The sequence below is a fragment of the Corvus cornix genome, chromosome 3 (assembly GCF_000738735.6).
Source record: "Corvus cornix cornix isolate S_Up_H32 chromosome 3, ASM73873v5, whole genome shotgun sequence".
Classification (NCBI taxonomy): domain Eukaryota; kingdom Metazoa; phylum Chordata; class Aves; order Passeriformes; family Corvidae; genus Corvus; species Corvus cornix.
The window spans coordinates 75,286,081-75,305,037 of NC_047056.1; the positions used below are offsets into that span (position 1 = coordinate 75,286,081).

Below are 18,957 nucleotides of genomic sequence, written 5' to 3' on the forward strand. Positions count from 1 at the left end.
GTTTACACATTACCACATAAGCTGCATCCAAGCAAAACTTAATTAGATGCTCAGCCAGGAAAAAACTATGACAAGAGAGGAATGGAGAACAGCTGTTTTTGTCATCTGCTTCAGTCCGCAGACCTACAAAGGTACGAGAAGTGTGACTGGCTTATTTCCACCAAGAAAGTAAATAAGTGAACAAGCATGCATCTTTCACTCAGGTTATCTTACCTAGTAAAACAAGAAGGAAGACAAGCCTATTTGCTGGTAAGCCAAATTGAAGCTCATGTGCTGGATCTAAATCCCTTGCAATGTTATTTTATCAACAGATTTCTTACCACAGAATTTCTCCTATGTCTAGGACATTTATTCTTAAAATAAAATGTCTTAACACAAATATATTTGCTAAATACGTTTTTTATTGTTTGGGGTGTTGTTGCTATTGTTGTTCTTGTTCATACAGACCTAAAATGCATTGTATTCTGGGGTGCTCATTTCTTGCTACTTCTACTTTACATATTTTTACTACATTTAGATCTTGATGACTATTTAAAAAAGCTGTTTATGTTTCAAACCTCCCTTTCCTCTTCCCCAAAACTTACAGTGGCAGCTGCCACTCTGACTTGCTTTTTCTGTGGGTACACATGGTCACTGCCACCCCCTGCATGGATATCTGTCATTTGGTTCTTGGTATGTCATACTGATCAGGTTTGTGATGTGGTGTGAGCCAGAGGATCACCAGCTGAGAGCCAGCTGGGATTTGTCTCAAAGGCAATTTTTCACCTGTCAAATACGACAGCTTTCTGTCCCATTCTAATTTACCATTACCTCACACGTGAGTATTCTTTGTCACCCAAAGGAAGACATTGTATGCTGAGTTTGCTTCAGCCAGTTCCTCCACCACAGTAGAAAGAAAATGGCTAAATTGAGGAGAAGCCATATGAAGAGCAGCTGAGGTCACTTGGTCTGTTCAGCCTGGAGAAGAGGAGACTGAGGGGAGATCTCACTACAGTTTTCAAAATCCTCATATCAGGAAGAGGAGGGGCAGACACTGATGTCTTCTCCAGCATGACCAGTGACAGGATCCAAGGGAATGGCCTGAAGTTCTGTCAGGGGAGGTTTAAGTTGGTATCAGGAAAAGCTTCTTCACCCAGAGGGTGGTTGGGCACTGGAACAGGCTCCCCAGGAAAGTGCTCACAGCACCAAGCCTGACAGAGTTCAAGAAACATTTGGACAATGCTCTCAGGCACATGGTGAGATTCTTGTCCTGCTCAGGGCCAAGAGCTGGACTTTGATAAACCCTGTAAGTCCCATCCAATTCAGGATATTCTGTGATTCTATGATTCTATGAACTATTTTCTCCTTTAAACATTTTTTTTATTACTCCAGAATTAGCATTAGTGAGTGCTGTTCAGCAGTGAGGAAACAAGTGGTTAAAACTCCATAATTTCTGGTGCAATGATGTGAGTGCAGTATTGACATTCTGGGCTGGTGCAGAAGATCAGCCTCCAAGGCTGGCAGAGCTGCAAAGCAAACATCTCATATTGACAGACTGGCTACAACTGAGATTACCCCAAGGATGGCAGCTGAGAACATCCAATGTAAACATGGTACAGTGGACCAAAATTATTTATTTTGTAGCTTGCCCCATTCTTCAGTCAATCCTATTGTACTTCCATCCCATTTTGGTTGTCACAAGCAGCCTCTTGACTGAAGTTTAAGCCTTTGGTAATGAATTGATTTCTCCCATGTGTTTGTACAACTGACTCACTCTACAGTGAGGCTTTATATTATTCTGCAACGTGACAAATATGTTAATGTATGCAGAACAGTGATTCTGGTTCTGGCAGACATTTGCTGTGCTCACACAGTCAATAAAGAAAAATGTTTTTCCTGCTATAAAGTACTCTGATATGACTATAATGCTATGGCTCACTGAACTTGCTTTAAATTGACTCTCAGCCTACCGATCAGATTATCAAAACGCAAAGAACTGCTCCCTTTGCTTTCCTGTAGCAGTAATTTAAGAAGGCAAAATACCATTAAGTTCAATGAGGCATGATTAACACTCAAACACACAGAAGTGAGAAGTCCATAAAAATGTGATCTTGCACTTAGTTATTATGTCTCACAGGTATTTAGGTGGTTTGGAGAAAATTATTTGTGAGGCAGAAACTGGACATCTTTCAGTTTTTCTAAAAAAATCTCTAGCTGGTATTCTATTTGGTAGCTGAAGACTGTATTCACATATAGTGGTAATATAATAGTTGCTGCGATTTTCTATTTATGGCCATATATGTTTATCATGCTAAGCATAATTTATATCCTTGACTTTTGCATATTTAAGACAAAATCAAGTTGACAAAGCCAATGGAAAAAAACCTCAATCAAATTGTGTTTCTATGTTGGTAGAATAGCCCTCGAGGAGACAGAATGTTCCCAGAAGATGCTAAAACAAACATGCAAACAGAACTCTAAAATAGGACCAAGGCAAGAGTTCAAGTGCTTTATTTTCTTTCTGAGACAGGCAGCTTAACTGTTTGCTCCAAAGATACAGATCAAATAAATCCAGAAAGTTAGATGCTGAATCACTGTCTGAAAGGTTATTTTAAAGATCTTGGAACACAAGCTCAAGGTCGCATTCAGCATATGGTTTTCAGTGTGTGGATGAATGGCAAGGATAACCCTTATGCATCAGTAGAATTAACTAGAAAAATTTAACCATGGAAGAAAGGAATGTCCATATTAATGGGCACCAAATGTCATCGCTTCAGCTTTATCAATGTTGTTAAGGAAATTTTTATCATAAAAGGGTGAAAATAGGGTGCTAGATGATGTTGACTGATTTAGCTTTGCAGCAGTGGCTCTTGAAAACACAGGAACTCTGCACTGTGCATATACGTATATATATGTGCATTAAAGTATTTTGTAGATGAGAGACTGTGGATTATGTTCAGCACAGAAGCAGTTTTCATGGCCTTGTTTAGAGGTCACAGATGTACAAGAAATTTTAACCCTGTGAATTTCAAGGTATGTCTGTACCAAATGGCACCTGACAAGCTTCACCAACATCTATGGGAGCAATATATTTAAAAAAATATGGGAATGTAATGCATCACCCTGTGAGGTCTAATATCATGAGCCAAAGAGGGTCATCAGACAGCTGCTGCACATTCACACTTGCTGTGTATGACCACATGCACATGTACAATGATTAATCTGGGTCAGAGTCAGGCTGTCTGGCAGCAAACTGAATGCAGCAGGGCTGACCACACAGAAGCCATTTCTCTAAACCTGGGCCTTGTTCTCATCTTGTTGAGGGCCATGTACTGCTCCTGCTTCTCTCAGTGGATTCTCATGAAAGATTCAGCCCCAAACTGACCTAATTAGATGTCAACGATGGGAGGCTGCTGCCTCTGACATGTATCTGGAATGCGCTACTGAAGGAAAAGACTAATAATGTCTGTAAGCAGAATGTTGTGTGACAGTAATTGGTTTGTCAAAGGTTTCCTTTAGAAACTTGAGTTGAGACACAGCAGAGGGCATAAAGGGAAGGTTCTGGAGACCATTGGTTAAAACTACATTTTATTCTATACTTTCTCCCTTAGACTATTAATTCCATTATGTGACATAGTAAGTTTTTTCTTTATGCAGAGGGATGGAATTGAAGGAATTTTTCCATGCTGTTTCAAGTGTCCTAGTTTCTAGTGTCTATTTCAGGAATAAGAATGGGATAGAGACACATTCATTCCAGATTAGCGTGGTCTTTCTTGTACTGGGAAGCCCAAAACTGGGCACAGGGCTGTGGATGCAGCATCACCAGGGCTGAAGCGAGGGCAAACACCGCATGCTTTGACATGCTAGCAGTAGTCTTCCTAATGCAGGCCAAGATGTGCTTGGCCTCCTATTCTGCAAGCGTATATTGATGGCTCATGTTCAGCTTGATATTTACCAGGCCCCCAGATCTTTTTCTACAAACCACAGTTTGGATTCCAGCCTGTACTGGTACGTGGGGTTGTTCTGGTCTACTCTACAGGCCCATTATTTAATTTCATAAGGTTCCTGTTGGCCCACATCCCCAGCTCCTATAGGCTCTCTGAATTGCAATCCAACCCTCTAGCATGGGAATTACTCCCTACAACTGGATGTGGTCCAGGGTTTCCTGGGCTGCTTTCTCTCCTGTTACTTGGGTCATTAGCAAAGTTAAGCAATACCAGTTCTAGTTAGTGTCTCAAAATGTGTCTACATGGTTAAATGAACTGTATTTTTATGTGTTGCTTTATTGCCACTGTGCTTCTAAAGGTTTTGGTTTTGTTTATCTTGCTTGCTGAGGTTTTTATGAAGGTGAGACTTCTGTTCACCACAGAATAAAGAATGGCAGTTATGTGCCCATTTTCCCCTGCTTCCCAACTGCCCATGACTATAAATACATCAATCATTTTATTTAGCTGCTATTCTGTACTTTTAAAATGTGGTTAATGTTTCTAAAGCACTGTGAACTGCTGTAGTGAAAAACTGCCAAATATCATTAAATAAAGATTTGTGCTTCTGGAATTTAAAAATAGAAGCCTAATGTTTCAGATATGAAAAAAAGGAAAATCAGAGTTAAATAATTTTATGAGTGTAGCTCCAATTATAAATGCCTCAATGTCAGAAAAGCCTCCATCTTCTCTCTTATGATGGTCTTAATAAATCATTTTCTCTCCTATCCTGGGTGTTTAACTGATTGCTCCTGATGATCTTCAAAAACAATCCCAGACCAGCTAGCCAATACTGACAGGCCTGATGTAGAAATTCTCTTGATCTTGAGTAGTTCTCATCACATGGCCACAAATCTGTAGCTTTTGAAGACAGTCTCAAACTGTATTTTTTCCTTTACAAGTAGAACACACAACTAGATCTTGACAGACCGTCAGTGAGGGTTCATCCTTGAAGAGATGTACTCCTAGTCAGTATTAACGAGACTTTACCGCCAGGCAAATCCAGAGCTCCTGACTCAGGATAGATTTATCTTTGATTTTGTCATTAGAGATGGCAAATGTTACTCACCGAGTATTACTGATACCTGTGATGAACTACTGGCTTGATTGACAACTGGTACGGAAGTGAAAAATACTGTAGTTTTTCTCCTTCACAAAATGTCATGCAGTAAACCTGTCATGGCATTGTACTGACTAATTACAGATGGTCTCAGTGTGATGGACTTTCTCTGACAGGCTTTTTGCCAAGGAACATGTAGCAACACTAAGCAACTACGTTTCACGAGAGGTGACTTTCAACCAAATGTAGAAATGGCAAAAGTATGTCACATCAAACTTCTTGTTTCCAAGGAAGTGGAGTGTGTTTTGTGGTGAACTTAATGATGAACTTAGTGGGAGTTTCTTGCAGTTGTCTGGGTTTAAATGGTGGGCTCTATGAAGAGCCCTTTGTAAGAAGTGCCATAGCTGACCTGACTGACACATGAATGACAGATTCCTGTGGTGGGAAAGAAATGTACTGCACTGCAGGTGATATTTAACCAATTCTGATAGAGCATCCTTTCAACAGCTTTCTAAAGAAAGTTTTGCATTTGTAAAGGATAATGGCAAATGAGATGCATTTCTGCTTCTTCATGCTGAAAGTTGAGTTTCCGGTCATTTTACAGAGGGCTGAGTGTAAAAGGCTCTTGCTCTGGTTTTTCATTAAACCTGTCAGAACTGCCACCTCTCTTTCATGACCTGACAGCACAGGCTTTTGAGTTCACTGGAGAATGCACTCTGGAAGGCTTGTTCAGCGCCAGTCTGATGTGCAGAACAGTGGGGGACTGCTGTGTGAACTTCATCTGACCAGGTCAGGGTGGGTGTGCTTATCTCTGAGCCATCTCGTGTAGCTGGCACATGCTGTGTGACAGACTATATCTGTCACTGCAGTGGTAAATAATTTATCATAAACTCATTTGAACACAGTAGAGGATGGATTGCAAAGGTGGATTAGAAGTAGCCTTTTTTAGCTGTTCTACTAGCTTTCACGCTTCTCTGTGTGCTGTGTAACAACAGAGAAGCTGTGCAAGCTGCTTGTGTCCTGACAAGTCTTTCTTATTGCAGTGAGGTAAGGCAGGCTTGCTGCTATCTGACTGAGATCCTCCATATGGGAATGAAGAAAACAGCTCTTCTAAATTGTGTGAGTGCAAAACCAACTTTTCTGATGTTTTCCACATCACATAGGACTGAGTTTGTAACTGTGAGTGTGGCCATAAAATAGGGTAGCCAACTGTCTTTAAAATTTTATCCTATTTGTGCTGGACAGGACTAAAAACAATTGAAGAACTTGCCTTTCATAGATTCACTTGAACAAAAAAAACTTCCTTCTTTGTTTATGAAGGCTATGGAACAAGTAAGAAATAAATATGCACACACATTTACCTGTTTCTCCAGTTAACAAGATAAGGAAATCTGTGTGGTAACACAAAATGTTTTCATCAAGTGAAAATAATCTCAGGTAGCATGGATTATAGTAATAGGCTTTTACACAGACTCTACTGTATGTGGCCTAAGTGATGGAAATACTAAGTTGCTGAAAATATATAAATTATTTATAAGGAGTAATGCATTTAAAATTGTCATGGCTCTTTGTTAACTTTTCACTCAGGTGGGGACTGTTGTGATGACAATACAATAGACTTTGTGGGTTTTTTTATTTTTTGGTTTGTTTGGTTTTTTTGCTAGAGATTACTGATTCATGTGGAAAGTCTCTAGATTTGACATCATCTTTCCATGACTAAATTGCTACATAATTTTAAAATAAGAAAGTTCTGCTGTCAATACTGATTGATGCATTATTAGTATTTTCCTATATTTCATTTGCTTCCTTTCACTTTTCTGTTACTATGCTTGTCACTCTTAGAACATGTTCTGCATGTTTAATATTTAATATTTAGAGGAATTGCACACATGCTTTTGGTTCAGTACCTAAAACATTATTCTCATAAATAAACCTGTAGCTAGCTGCAACAATTTATGTATTTATTTTCTGTCTCATTCTGATAGCTATTGCTGCAATTATTTGTTCATTAATACACCCTTCTTCTGCTGCTTACACCACATCCTTGTATTTGGGAAGTTTTAATCCAGCTATTACTAGTTCTATCCCCTTTAGTATCCATCAGGGACTTTAATAAAGACAGTCTCTTCTATCCAATCATTCAACAGAGTAAAAATAATTCTTTTTAACCCATCAATTCCTCCTGGAACAGACCAATTGAGAGTTATGCTTGACAATTTTCATTCTATATAATTTTAAAATTCCCATCCGGCCACATAGAACAAGAAGCAGAAAGTACATATGTTTGAAAGGTTTCACAGTTGCCTGATAAAATGTATGATTCTCCATCTCCAGAGTGCACATGGGAACTTGGTCTGAAAGGAGCTCTCAGATCCTTTAGTCACAGGTAGATCATGACACTTCCACCCCTCACAAGGGACACACCACCCCTTGTCTCCTCATTGTCCCAGCCTCTGGGAGTCCAGCAGCATCTCTGCAAACCCACTTCTCTGCTGCTGCTCAGGAGAGAGACAGTTCCCATCAGGACCAGTATTTGAAATCATTGATAGTTATGTGTGTTATTGATAGTAGCTACGAATGAGCTAAATTTCTTGCTTCCTGTGTTTACTGTTCTGAGAAAATAAAGTTAATTGCTCAGAGTATTACAGAAAATAATACTGGATAACCATGTCTGTGTGCCACCATGCTGAAACTGCTTCTATGTTCTTTTTGGAGAGGATTTCTCAGCTAAATCCATACCATGATGTCCATAGTGCAGCCTTGAGAGGAGAGAAGCTAAAAATGCCCTCACCCTGTTGTATGAACGTCTGCAGAAGCAACCTTTCCTCTGGAAAACTGCATCCCAACTAATCCATGTCTGATTCTTAAGGCTGGTAGATAGAGTCACATAGAGACTTGTCATCTGCTGCAGCTGGAATTGGAAAGCCCAGATTTCCCAGCTGAGCAACATGATTATGTATGGCAGAGGTCTTCTCACATGTTTGGACCAATGGATGTTTAATTAATCTATGCAATATGAAATTTTCTTCAGCAAGAAATGTGGTGCTTGTCTTGATTCCAGAAAGCACAAATAACCAGTGCTCAAGACAGGACAGTTTCTTGAGGAAGTTCAAATCCTTAATTCAAATTGGACAAAGAAGAGAGTTTTCACATTCCTGGTGACCACGCTCGCTGTGACTCTCAGCACTGCATCCTGTGTGGCTGCATGCTGAAGACTATTTTAATGACAGAACTGGGAGCTCAGCTTAGAGGTTGACCTCATCCTATTGGTCACCAGAGGCCTGCTGTGGCAGTGCTTTAGATGGATCACTTCTCACAGTTGTCTAACTAGATTTCTTCAAGATGGGAACTGAGACATGTACCCAACATAAAATGCTTGCAAGTGACTGTCACTGAACACATAGTAACTGGCCCACATACTTGCCCTGTGGAAAATGGGCAAATGCAGTTCCTTAATCCAGAAGAGATCTAATTGGGACAACTGGATTTTTTGGCAGGAGACATCTCAGTGAAAGAAATTTTTCTTTTATGTCCTCAATTAGATTCCTGAGCCAAAATCAAGTGAAGCACCTGAACTTTCCAAAGAAAAGGTTCAGGGTTCTTTAGTATAGGGCAAACACTACATTTTTCCTTGTTTTGTTTTGTAAAAGGTAAAGTGATTTTGACTGAAATGTTCTGAGAATGAAAAGGAAAAATGTGAAGAAAGCAGGGACTGACCTAAGAAAGTCTGGCACAGGGCTCAGCACAAAGTGTTTAACTTTGGCAGAGTTTTATGGGCAAATGAAAAGATACCCTGAATCAAAGATCCTGGTAACCAATAACAGACATTGCACCCCAGTCAGTCAGAGGGGGTTTACAGGGAGTTAAGAGTTAAGATTACAATAAGAATTCTGTAGCAATTAAAAAAGAATCAAGCTAACAGGGAATAAGATGGCTATTGTGAGAAATTCTTCATATTAGTAGCCTTTTACGGTCATCTGCATTCATAGCCATAAATTTCTACTCAGATTGCTCTCCTTCCAATGAAAATGTTTGACTAAGAGCTTGATGTGCCTTTTTATATGTAAAGAGCTTGTTCTCAAGAAATAAGTACTCCCTTTTTTTTTCCTTTGGGAAACAAGAACAACAAAAAATGTTACTCAGCAGAACTGGATAAACTGCATTACTTTACACTGTATTTTTATTTTTCGTGATCTAGGAAAGATGGGCTTGGATGGAAGAGATTTTATTTATTTATTTGATACTTAGTCTAGCAAAAGCTATTCCAAAATCCAAGGTGAAAACAGAGATGTTTCATCCAGGAACAATGTGGATACACCTACCTGAAGTATGTCTTTGCTATAAAAGTACTCTAAGCTGAGTGCTGGGGTTTAAAGATGAGCAATTATCTAAGGCTGGTGGGATTTATGTTACCTCCAGCTGGGCCTATCCTCTATTGAATAAGTCACCCAGGAGATTCCTGAGGTTGAGTCATTGTGCCAGACTGACATCCTTTTGTAGTGGTCTGTTGTCCTCATCACAAGTGGGAATTACGAGAATGCCCTTGAGGACAGTTAGGATGTGAGGTGTTGGGTGTGAGCCTAATAAGTGACATGAGAGAGCGCTGAGATACTGGAGTGAAACATCTCAACCCCCAAACACTTGCTCAGTTGTTTCTTGATTTTGATAGGTAATCTTCTGCCTAAAATTTCCTGAAACATCTGAGGCCATGCTTCTTTGCTTGCTCTATAAGTGATCTTATCTGAGTGTTTTGGTACCTTTGTATCTGTGCCCAGGCTACAGAATGGAGCTGAGTGGTTTTTTGTTGTTCTAATGTGATTTGTTCTCAAAGCCTCTCACACACTATGCATGAAAGGAATTAATGGCTCCTGCTTGTCAGGGATGTGGTGGTAGTGCATCTTCTTGTATTCAATAACTCACAATTCAGTTGGTGCTATGAAAAATCTGCAGTGAATCAGTTGAGTGCCTACAGTGTTGAATATCTTACTGGAGAAGACAGTAAAGAATGTACAGCAGAGGCTCAAGTTAATAAAACCAGATATTAAATTATGTTCAAGACAGAGATAAGGTTTATTAGCTTGGATATCATGTTGTGCTATGGTTCTTCTGACATGGAATAAGTTTTCACTGAGAAAAATCTAGGTTCTTATGGGCATTGTGCAGATCTGTGTGACTGTGCTTGTGTCTGGCCTCATCTTCAAGAAGCCCCAGTAAGGATTTGGGTGAAAAATACAGGATGAAAGCCTACAAAAATGTTTTAACTGGAGTCTATCAGACAAATGTTCTTGGTAACAAACTAAGAGAGGCCTAATGATTCAGGGCAAAGCTGATATCTCTAGATCCTCCACTGCAGCTATGTATGCATGTAACATACCTGTGTTATGTCCCTGAGTGCCACCATGTCTGTCCTCCAAACCACTTAGCTCTTGTATTGAGCTACTTGTACCTGGTACTTCTGATTAAGATAATGGTACTTTTGTATACGATGAACTGAAATTTTGTGGTTACAGTAGTCTATAACCATGCTAGGTGTTTTTTACTTTGGTTTAAATTGCCAAGTTTCCCATGACTCAGTCCATTAAAGCTTTGGCAGTTCCAGGGTGAACAAACATGCATGCATATACACGTTTTCTTTGAGATATTATTAACAAGAATGTAGAGGATTTATTGCAGCTTTCCTGCTTGATTGGTGAACAAGTTTGTTCTGGCTGTATACATTTGGATTCCATCCAACGTTTTTTGTTTACAGAAATGGTCTCTCCGCTTCCATTTAGGCAGTCATTTAACATTACTTTCCTTCACCTATTGCTATCTGTCATTGTATAAAAATCACTGAGTTTCTACTTGTCTTCCTAAAACAAAATACAGTGCTGTACACCCATTCTATGGAATAAAGGGAGATTCATAAAACCTTGGAGCAGGTGCTGAAATGGCTGATCAATTCACTGAGGTGTGGACATGTACACATATGCATATACCCTCTCAGCCCTTCTTGTGACAGGTCTGGCCCAGGAAATGTTCGAAACCGCAAGTTCAGAATGCCTTGCAAAACCTTATCATCCCTTTCATAAAGCTCCTCTGGTAGCATTGAGCCATGGTCAGCATGAAGAAAGCCTCATACCTGTCCACTGGTTGAGTACAAGAACCACCTGAACTTGCACGTGCTGGAAAAACTGTGGTGTGACATCCACTTCACTGACATGGCCAGGTTGTGCCCTAGCTCGTCCCCAGTCTAGGCTCCCAGATTCTCTCTCTGGAGAACTAGGGCACAAGGACAGAGAATGAAAAATGTCTGGGTTTCATAGACATAAAACATGATTCTGGAGTGCATACCTTTTCTTGTGAAATGCAGAAGTGGTTCTGGGTTCCAACATTACTACTGCTCTGTGTTGCTGCTACAATATCTACCAAAAACTTGCCTGGATTTTAAAAGTAATTTTCAAGGAAAAGCCTGATACCTTGCTCTCAGAATATGACTTTGCCTCAGAGTAAAAAATGTGACATTCAGAAATATGGATAGAGAAGGGTCACTAGATAACGATACCTCAGGGCTTGTCTTTGTATTTTAAGCATGTTTGTCTCTGGGAGTTCTCTGACAATTAGGCAATGGCTGAGGAACTTAAATCTTAGTCTGAAATACTGAGGGAGGTAATAGGGCATCTATTCACTCTTAGTTAGTCCCAAAGGGCAGCCTCCCTCCTGGTCCCCTGGGATAACTATGAGTACAACAGAGATGTGACCAGGGCATTAGAGACATCACTTGACCTCAGGGCAATTTAGCTTGATTGTAACAAAAGCAATGTGATTATCTTAGACCTGGGCTGTTACATACAAAGGGAAGAACTAGATATATTTTAAAATTAAACAGTACAATGTTAAAGAAAAACACATGACATTAAAAAATTTACTTAAAAATAATTCTCTCAAATTTTCTATCCTCTGAAGTTTATTAAAGAAAAATTGAATTGTGCTGGAGTCCGTATCCTGGTCATTCTGCAGCAAATCCAATGTTAGCAACACAGACTGAAGCTGATCATCAGGTTAATATTTTCCCATTGTTTTTCTTTACCAGTCAATCATGTTCTATATGACAATTAATGCACAGATCAAGCATCACTTTAAAAGTGCTCACATGGCTGTTTCCCTCTGTTCTGGGAAGAGGCTCTCCTGGAGCAGCACTGCTCAGCAGCAGCTGTCACCTTCTGATCTCCGGTTTATGTTAGCAACACAGACTGAAGCTGATCATCAGGTTAATATTTTCCCATTGTTTTTCTTTACCAGTCAATCATGTTCTATATGACAATTAATGCACAGATCAGGCATCACTTTAAAAGTGCTCACATGGCTGTTTCCCTCTGTTCTGGGAAGAGGCTCTCCTGGAGCAGCACTGCTCAGCAGCAGCTGTCACCTTCTGATCTCCGGTTTCCAGTGCTGAGGAGTTTAGTTGCCTTTGTTCTTAGACCAAATGTAGTCTCTTTGCTTACAGTAGCCATGTATCCCCTTCATGATCTACAGTCCTCCCCAGAGACACACTCCTCCTGCCACCCTTCTCTGCACCTATTCAAGTTGGTTTCATCTACAAAAAGAATAGAGGATCCAAACTGTGTAGAGTTCCCTTGGGTTTGTGATTTGGTAGCAAGGGGCTCCAGGAGGGCCTTCTGTGAGAAGCTGCCAGAAGCTTCCCCTGTGTCTGACAGAGCCAATGCCAGCTGGCTCCAGGATGGACCCACTGCTGGCCAGAGCTGAGCCTACCAGCAATGGTGGTAGAGCCTCTGTGATAACAGATTTGAGAAGGGTGGGTAGGGGAGGAAGGAGAATGGCTGTGGAAACAGCAGCCAAAGAGGAGTGAGAACATGTGATGGAAACAGCTCTGCAGACACCAAGGTTAATGAAGATGGAGGGGGAGGAGGTGTTCCAGGGCCAGAGCAGATTCCCCTTGCGACACATGGAGGTTCGTGGTGGAGCTGATATCTCCTGTCTGCCCCTGTAGAACCTCATGCCAGAGACATGGTGCCCAAGGGAGACTGTGACCCTGTGGAGAGCGTGTGCTGGAGCAGGCTCCCGGCAGGACTTGTAAACGTGTGGAGAGAGGAGCCCACACTGGAGCAGGTTTGCTGGCAGCACTTGCAGCCCTGTGGGGGGACCCACTGGAGCAGCTTCTTCCTGAAGGTATGCATTCCATGTAAGGGATCCCAGACAGGAGCAGTTTTTGAAAAATTATAGCCTGTGGGAGGCACTCAAATTGGAGAAGTTCATGGAGGACTGCCTCCTGTGGGAGGGACCTCATGCTGGAGCAGGGGAAGAGTGTGAGGAGTCCTCCTGCTGAGGAGGAAGGAACAACAGAGACAATGTGTGATGAACTGACCACAGCCCCCATTTCCTGTCCTCCTACACCACTGTGGGGGAAGCAGGTAGAGAATTCAGGAGTAAAGTTTAGCCCAAGAAGGAAGAACGGGTGGGGAAAACACGCTTTTAAAATTTTTTTTATTTCTCATTATTCACTCTGATTTGATTGGTAATAAATTATTTTTCCCTAAGTCAAGACTGTTTTCCCTGTCACAGTAATTGCTGAGTGATGTCTCTCTCCCCTTATCTACACCCACAAGCCTTTTGAAGTGTCCCCTGTCCTGCAGAGGGGAGTGATAGAGGTGCTTTTGTGGGCAGCTAGTGTCCAGCCAGGGTCAGCCCACCACAGGAGTGTCGCTGTACTTATGTTCAGGCATTGGTAGCTGGTGACAGAGACTAGGAAATAGCAATTTGATATCTAATATAACTTTTATTCAGACAATTTGTAGAAATCACATATATTTCTTACAATTATTCTGAAGTGAAAATGCACAGTTTCAGATTTGACTCTAGTGTATTTACTGCAGAAGAAATAAATAATTCAGCTGGTATTTCTAAAAATATAATTAGTTGATGAGTCAGAGAAGAATTTCATTTTCATAAATGTTAAGGCTGGAAGACTGGGAATATAATGATCAGTGTGTCTTGACCTGTGACTCTGTCATGTCTTAGGAGGCGGTCTGGTAATTCCTGCGTCAATTTGTAATTAAGCTGGAAGATTCTTCAGAGGAGACTGAATAAAGGGCCCAAACCACATTCTTGCAATGTGTTTGTTTGCTTGCGTGAAATGTTATTTCACACAAACAAGCAAAAGATACACCCCACAGGCAAACTTGAGTATGGTGATTCATCATTTTAATAAAAAAATTTAAGAGCATTAACATTTACTAATTTCTGATAGCTCAGTGCAAATTTTTAAAACATCATACATAACTGTGAACCACTATGTCTGTGTGTTTATATATATATATATTTATACATTTATACGTGTAAGACAATGAAATATATTTCTATTTATGGGAATCTAAGCTTTATCAAGAACCTGTCTCAGCCATGGGAGATGTGTAAATAGAAAAGAAAGCAGCTGGGATAAAATGAAAAACATAAACTAATCAAACTCTAGACTGCAATAAAAGCTGCCATGAAAGAAGAAAATGAAAACCAAAAATTAACACCACATAGAGCAAAAGATCAATATTTTATTGACTGGACAACAGACTTCTATGTACTCATTGGTCAGTCATTATCTGTATTGATTTTACGCCACTGCACTTTTGCCCTGGCTTAGCCATGCACACATATTCTTTTTTTTTTTGCTTTCCTGCCTAAAGTAATGGCTGTCTTCAGTATGAATAAAGGCTACTCAAGTCAGCCAAATAACTCTATGAACTCAAGGTCAGAGTCTAAAGAATGACTTAAAGACATGCAAGATGAGGACTCAAACTCTGTTGAACAGAGCAGAACCTGCCATTCCTAACATCACTGCTCCATCCACAATGGCCCAGTACATGAACCAGGCCACTGTAAGACACAGTGTGGAAGAAGGAAGAAGATAGATGTTTGTAACTCAGCTCTAGATGACCTTTAATAGTAGACATTTAGGTGCTGGAGGTCAGCAAGCAGATATAAATGCCGGCTACCTAGAAACTAAGAGCTTGTACTGCAAGCAGAAGCTGCCTAGATTGCAATGACAACATTACTAATTCTTGACATACTGTTAAAAAACCCGTGTGGCTAATGGTGAAATGAATCAGGAATTGGTTCTGGTGAGTTTACAGCCTACAGTCCACAAGCAGGAATTTACAAGCAGAGGGATGATCTGTGAATCAAAGACCAAGCAGGTGAGGCCCTTAACAGGGCTTCAATTGCTGGCAAAGCGGTTTTCAATGGAGGAAAGTACAAGGTTAAAGGGACCAGTATGAGTTGGCTCTTGCATCAAATATTAAAAAATATATTTTAGGCCTGTATTTGAAGGTATAGCAAAGACAATGGAAACAGTCTTAAGGCATATTAGTTATGGGAAAATGTACATCAGCACTATTCAATCTTGGGCAATCCTTATGTCTTGCAGTAGCTGAAAATATGGGTTTATTTATGTTCTACAGCAGCTATACCTAAAAAATTAAGTACAGTTAGCCAGTTTTGGGAAAGAACCTGTGCCATAGTATTTTGGATGACTTCTTTGGGTAGCAATCCCAGTAAGGAGAGGAAAGTGACCTTTTTCCCTTTAATTGGCCCTTGGAATGGGGCTCTCTGTCTCCGTGCTCCTCAGTGTGAAAGCACCTCCTACTCACAATTTCTACCTGTTTTTTCAGCATCTTTTTTTTGCCTGAAGTATGGAAGAATATAATATTTACAAGGTGTTCTTGAATGTTATGATCCAATAGAAAAATGCTTCTGCTCAGCTTTCCATGCCAAGGTGAATCAGTGCTAATGCCTCATCATTATTCATATGCCAAACAGACTTTTCACAATCCTCCTTGGTTCAGAGATGATAAAAGATGAATTTTTAAGCTTCTAACTGCAGAGTGCAGTGTGTTACAAGGAAAACATTTTGGAGTTAGACTTAAAATATATACAAACCTTTTCTGCATCATTTTATTAACCAGAATGGGGCAGTTGTTTAATTTTTGCTTATAAGCAGCTGAGAACTATGACAGAGTTAAACTGCTGAAGGAAAGTTACTTGAATGACTAAAAAACTGTAATATCTTTTATATGGTTTTCTTACAGCAGAGCAGTGAACTACATAGTTACAGAGTGAGAATAAAGCAGCTGCACAGCTTTCCTCGAAACTATGAAGCAGAGCCACATTCGTAGCAAAGGATGTCATCCTGCCGAGTGAGGAATTCCTGGCCCACCAGGGAGACAAAACATTTTGCACAGTTAAAGCATTCCCCATGCCACTGACGTTCCTCAAATGAGATGTATTTGGCACCTCCGAGAGCTGAAAGAGAGTGTGAAAAAAAAAGAAGATCTGAATCCAGTATTTCTGGACATTGTTCAGTAATGCAACAGATGACTTTTTGGTGTGTGATCAGGTCATCATTCATACAGCAAACAAACAAATGAACAAAAACCCATATTTGGATTCGGAAATATTCTTTGTTGGCTGAATTGAAAAATAACTTTAAAATTCATGCAGTGAGAAATATTTCAAGCAAAGACACAAGTCTCTTGCTCGCATATCCCATTGAGATCTGAACACAGTGGGTTTATCAGAATGTCCATTCAGGTTTACTGATCTTCCCAAGAAACTGTCATGAAATTTATTTGCAATATGTTGAAACATATAGTTTCTATACAACACAGAATGAAATTTAATAATTTCCACCTAAGTTTCTTCAAATGGATTCTTTTGGAAATTACTAGATCATGGGATTCCTAGCAGAAGAATCTGAAATAAAATCTTGAGGTTTGGGGGGATTTGGATAGTTTTGGTGTTGTTTTTTTGTTGTTTGTAGTTTGATTTTTTTTTAAATAATGTGCATGTGATTGGGTATTCATCAATTTCTTTGTCCACTGATATATGCAGCATGGACCTCTAAGAATCAGGCAGTACTTTTCAACAGTTGACTCCACACATAATAGGATTAAAATGCAGAACACCAACAAATGCTCTCAGAAAACTTCAACTATCATAGATCAGTGACATACATGTCTAATTAGAAGTCACATATAAGTATACAAGGATGCATTCAATAGAGCTATGTTGCATTTGGCAAGCTTTTTAATTTGACAGGTGTGCCTTACCAGCAGGCGGTTAATCTATGTTCAGTTTGATCACATTTGCATTTAAAAAAAACCTGACGATATCACAGAGGGACTTGTGTTTACTGTCATGGGAAGAACAAAAAAATGCCATTTTTTATATTCTTAAGGAGGAATTTACTACAGAAAGGTCTAAATCCAACAATGGAGGAACTCCTTCGGGCACATAAAACAACTCCTCATCCGTTAGGAGCATGTATGATCAGTATGTTCTAGCAACATACAGGACAAGTGACACACAGAGAGTCTCTTTGGTAGTTAAGTCCTTAAGTCTTTCATTCTGATTGGAGTATTTGAAAAGTTTTTTTCTAAAGTGAAAATCTTCTCTGAGAGAAGAATGATGATTCATTGCTGTCTGGCCCTCTCTAGAAGATGAGACTCACCTGTAATAGGTTTCTTGCAAGTAGCACACTTCTTAGCATAAAATCTGCTGAAACAGTCTACACAGTATGGATACTCATCTTTGGAAATGAATCTTTGTCCAGACAGCTGGGTTTTACACCCAGCACACACAAAGCACTCTTTGTGCCAAGACTGGTCATGGTAGATCACTCCTCCAGAAGTTATAACCTAATGTATTGACAAACAAGGACAGAGCAAAAGAACAAAGGTGTGAATCACGAAGGATTGTCCAATCCTTCATAAGTACCTCCACTTGCTTTCTCTCTTCCCATGTGCACAAGAGAAGAGAGTGTGGTCACATCAACTTTTTTTCATCTGGATTATCCATTTAACTACCTGGAGTTGGGTCCAACATGCTGCTGGTTTGTTATTCTCAATTTTCTATCACAGTAAAACCTTATAATTTGTAATAAACATGTTATCTTTTAATGAAATTTTTGTATTATATGGTAGATAAATGTTTAGAATCAGGCATGCTCTCAGAAGAGAAATTCTCAGTGATAAGCAGTGAGTGAGAGAACTGATGTTGAGATAAAAGTTAATCTCCAACCAGTATTTTGCTGTCTCTCAACAGCAACAGTATTTTAAATAGGAAAAAAGGCAGTAAAGAAACAGAAGTAAAACAGAAAGGAGATCTCCATGGTCAGAAGAAGAAAAAAAATCCTGTTTATCAGTGTCATCAACTTCTCCTTGCCAGCAATACACTCACAGCTCTGCATTGGTTATTTCTGAAAAGGGAAATTTCCAGTTTTTCTATGGCTCTCTTATGTGTGGTAGAGAGCCGGTTTCACAGAAGTTGTAAGAGACTGTACAGAGAAATTTCTACAAAGATGAGCTGTAAGATAGTGTTTCTACTATCAAGTCACATGCATGACAGGGAATGAATGAATGAATGAATGAATGAACTAATGCTGTCAGAACAGCAGGAGAAAAAGTTGGACAAACTTAAGTAAAAATAGTGGTATCATCAAATTTCCCCAGGGAATACAGTTTCAGGAAAATAAAGAATAGTACCGGGTCATGTCAAGCAATAAAGAGATTTAAATAATTCCTGATCCCTGTAACTTTCCAGTTTTGGACTACTTTGTAGTTATGTTTGCTTTTCCATTAAAATCTCAAAATCGCTGGCACAAAACTCAAGATTCAGTTTGCCAATTTAATCACTTTGGGCTCAATTCTCATGTATGGGAATTGATGCAAGTTTCAGAAATAAAAGGGTTTTAGCTATAATATAGAGGGACTCTGCATTCCTAGAATTTTTAAGAAGCAAATCCTGATTATTTCATGTAGGTGCTGCTAACATCAATGCCTCTGTCATGGTTTAGTGTAGTCTGGGTTTTTAGTAAAGAGGGCTCCATCAGCCACGGAAGTGATTCTCTTGCAAAGAGGTGCTTACAGCTTCCTCTATGACCTAACA

At 39.8% G+C, this 18,957-nt stretch overlaps 1 protein-coding gene across 2 annotated transcripts in view; it reads right to left on the reverse strand.

The window, feature by feature from the left end:
- Nucleotides 1–14,206: 14,206 nt before the first annotated feature.
- The window catches only part of FHL5 (four and a half LIM domains 5), a 28,614-nt gene continuing 23,863 nt past the window's right edge, over nucleotides 14,207–18,957 (reverse strand). For both annotated transcript variants that reach the window (XM_010403879.4, XM_010403888.4), the window contains 2 exons: nucleotides 17,522–17,708; nucleotides 14,207–16,314 (listed from right to left, as the gene is read on the reverse strand). In XM_010403879.4, the coding sequence (XP_010402181.1) occupies nucleotides 16,163–16,314; nucleotides 17,522–17,708 (339 nt within the window). In that variant the 3' untranslated portion in view covers nucleotides 14,207–16,162. The remainder of the gene's footprint in view (nucleotides 16,315–17,521; nucleotides 17,709–18,957) is intronic.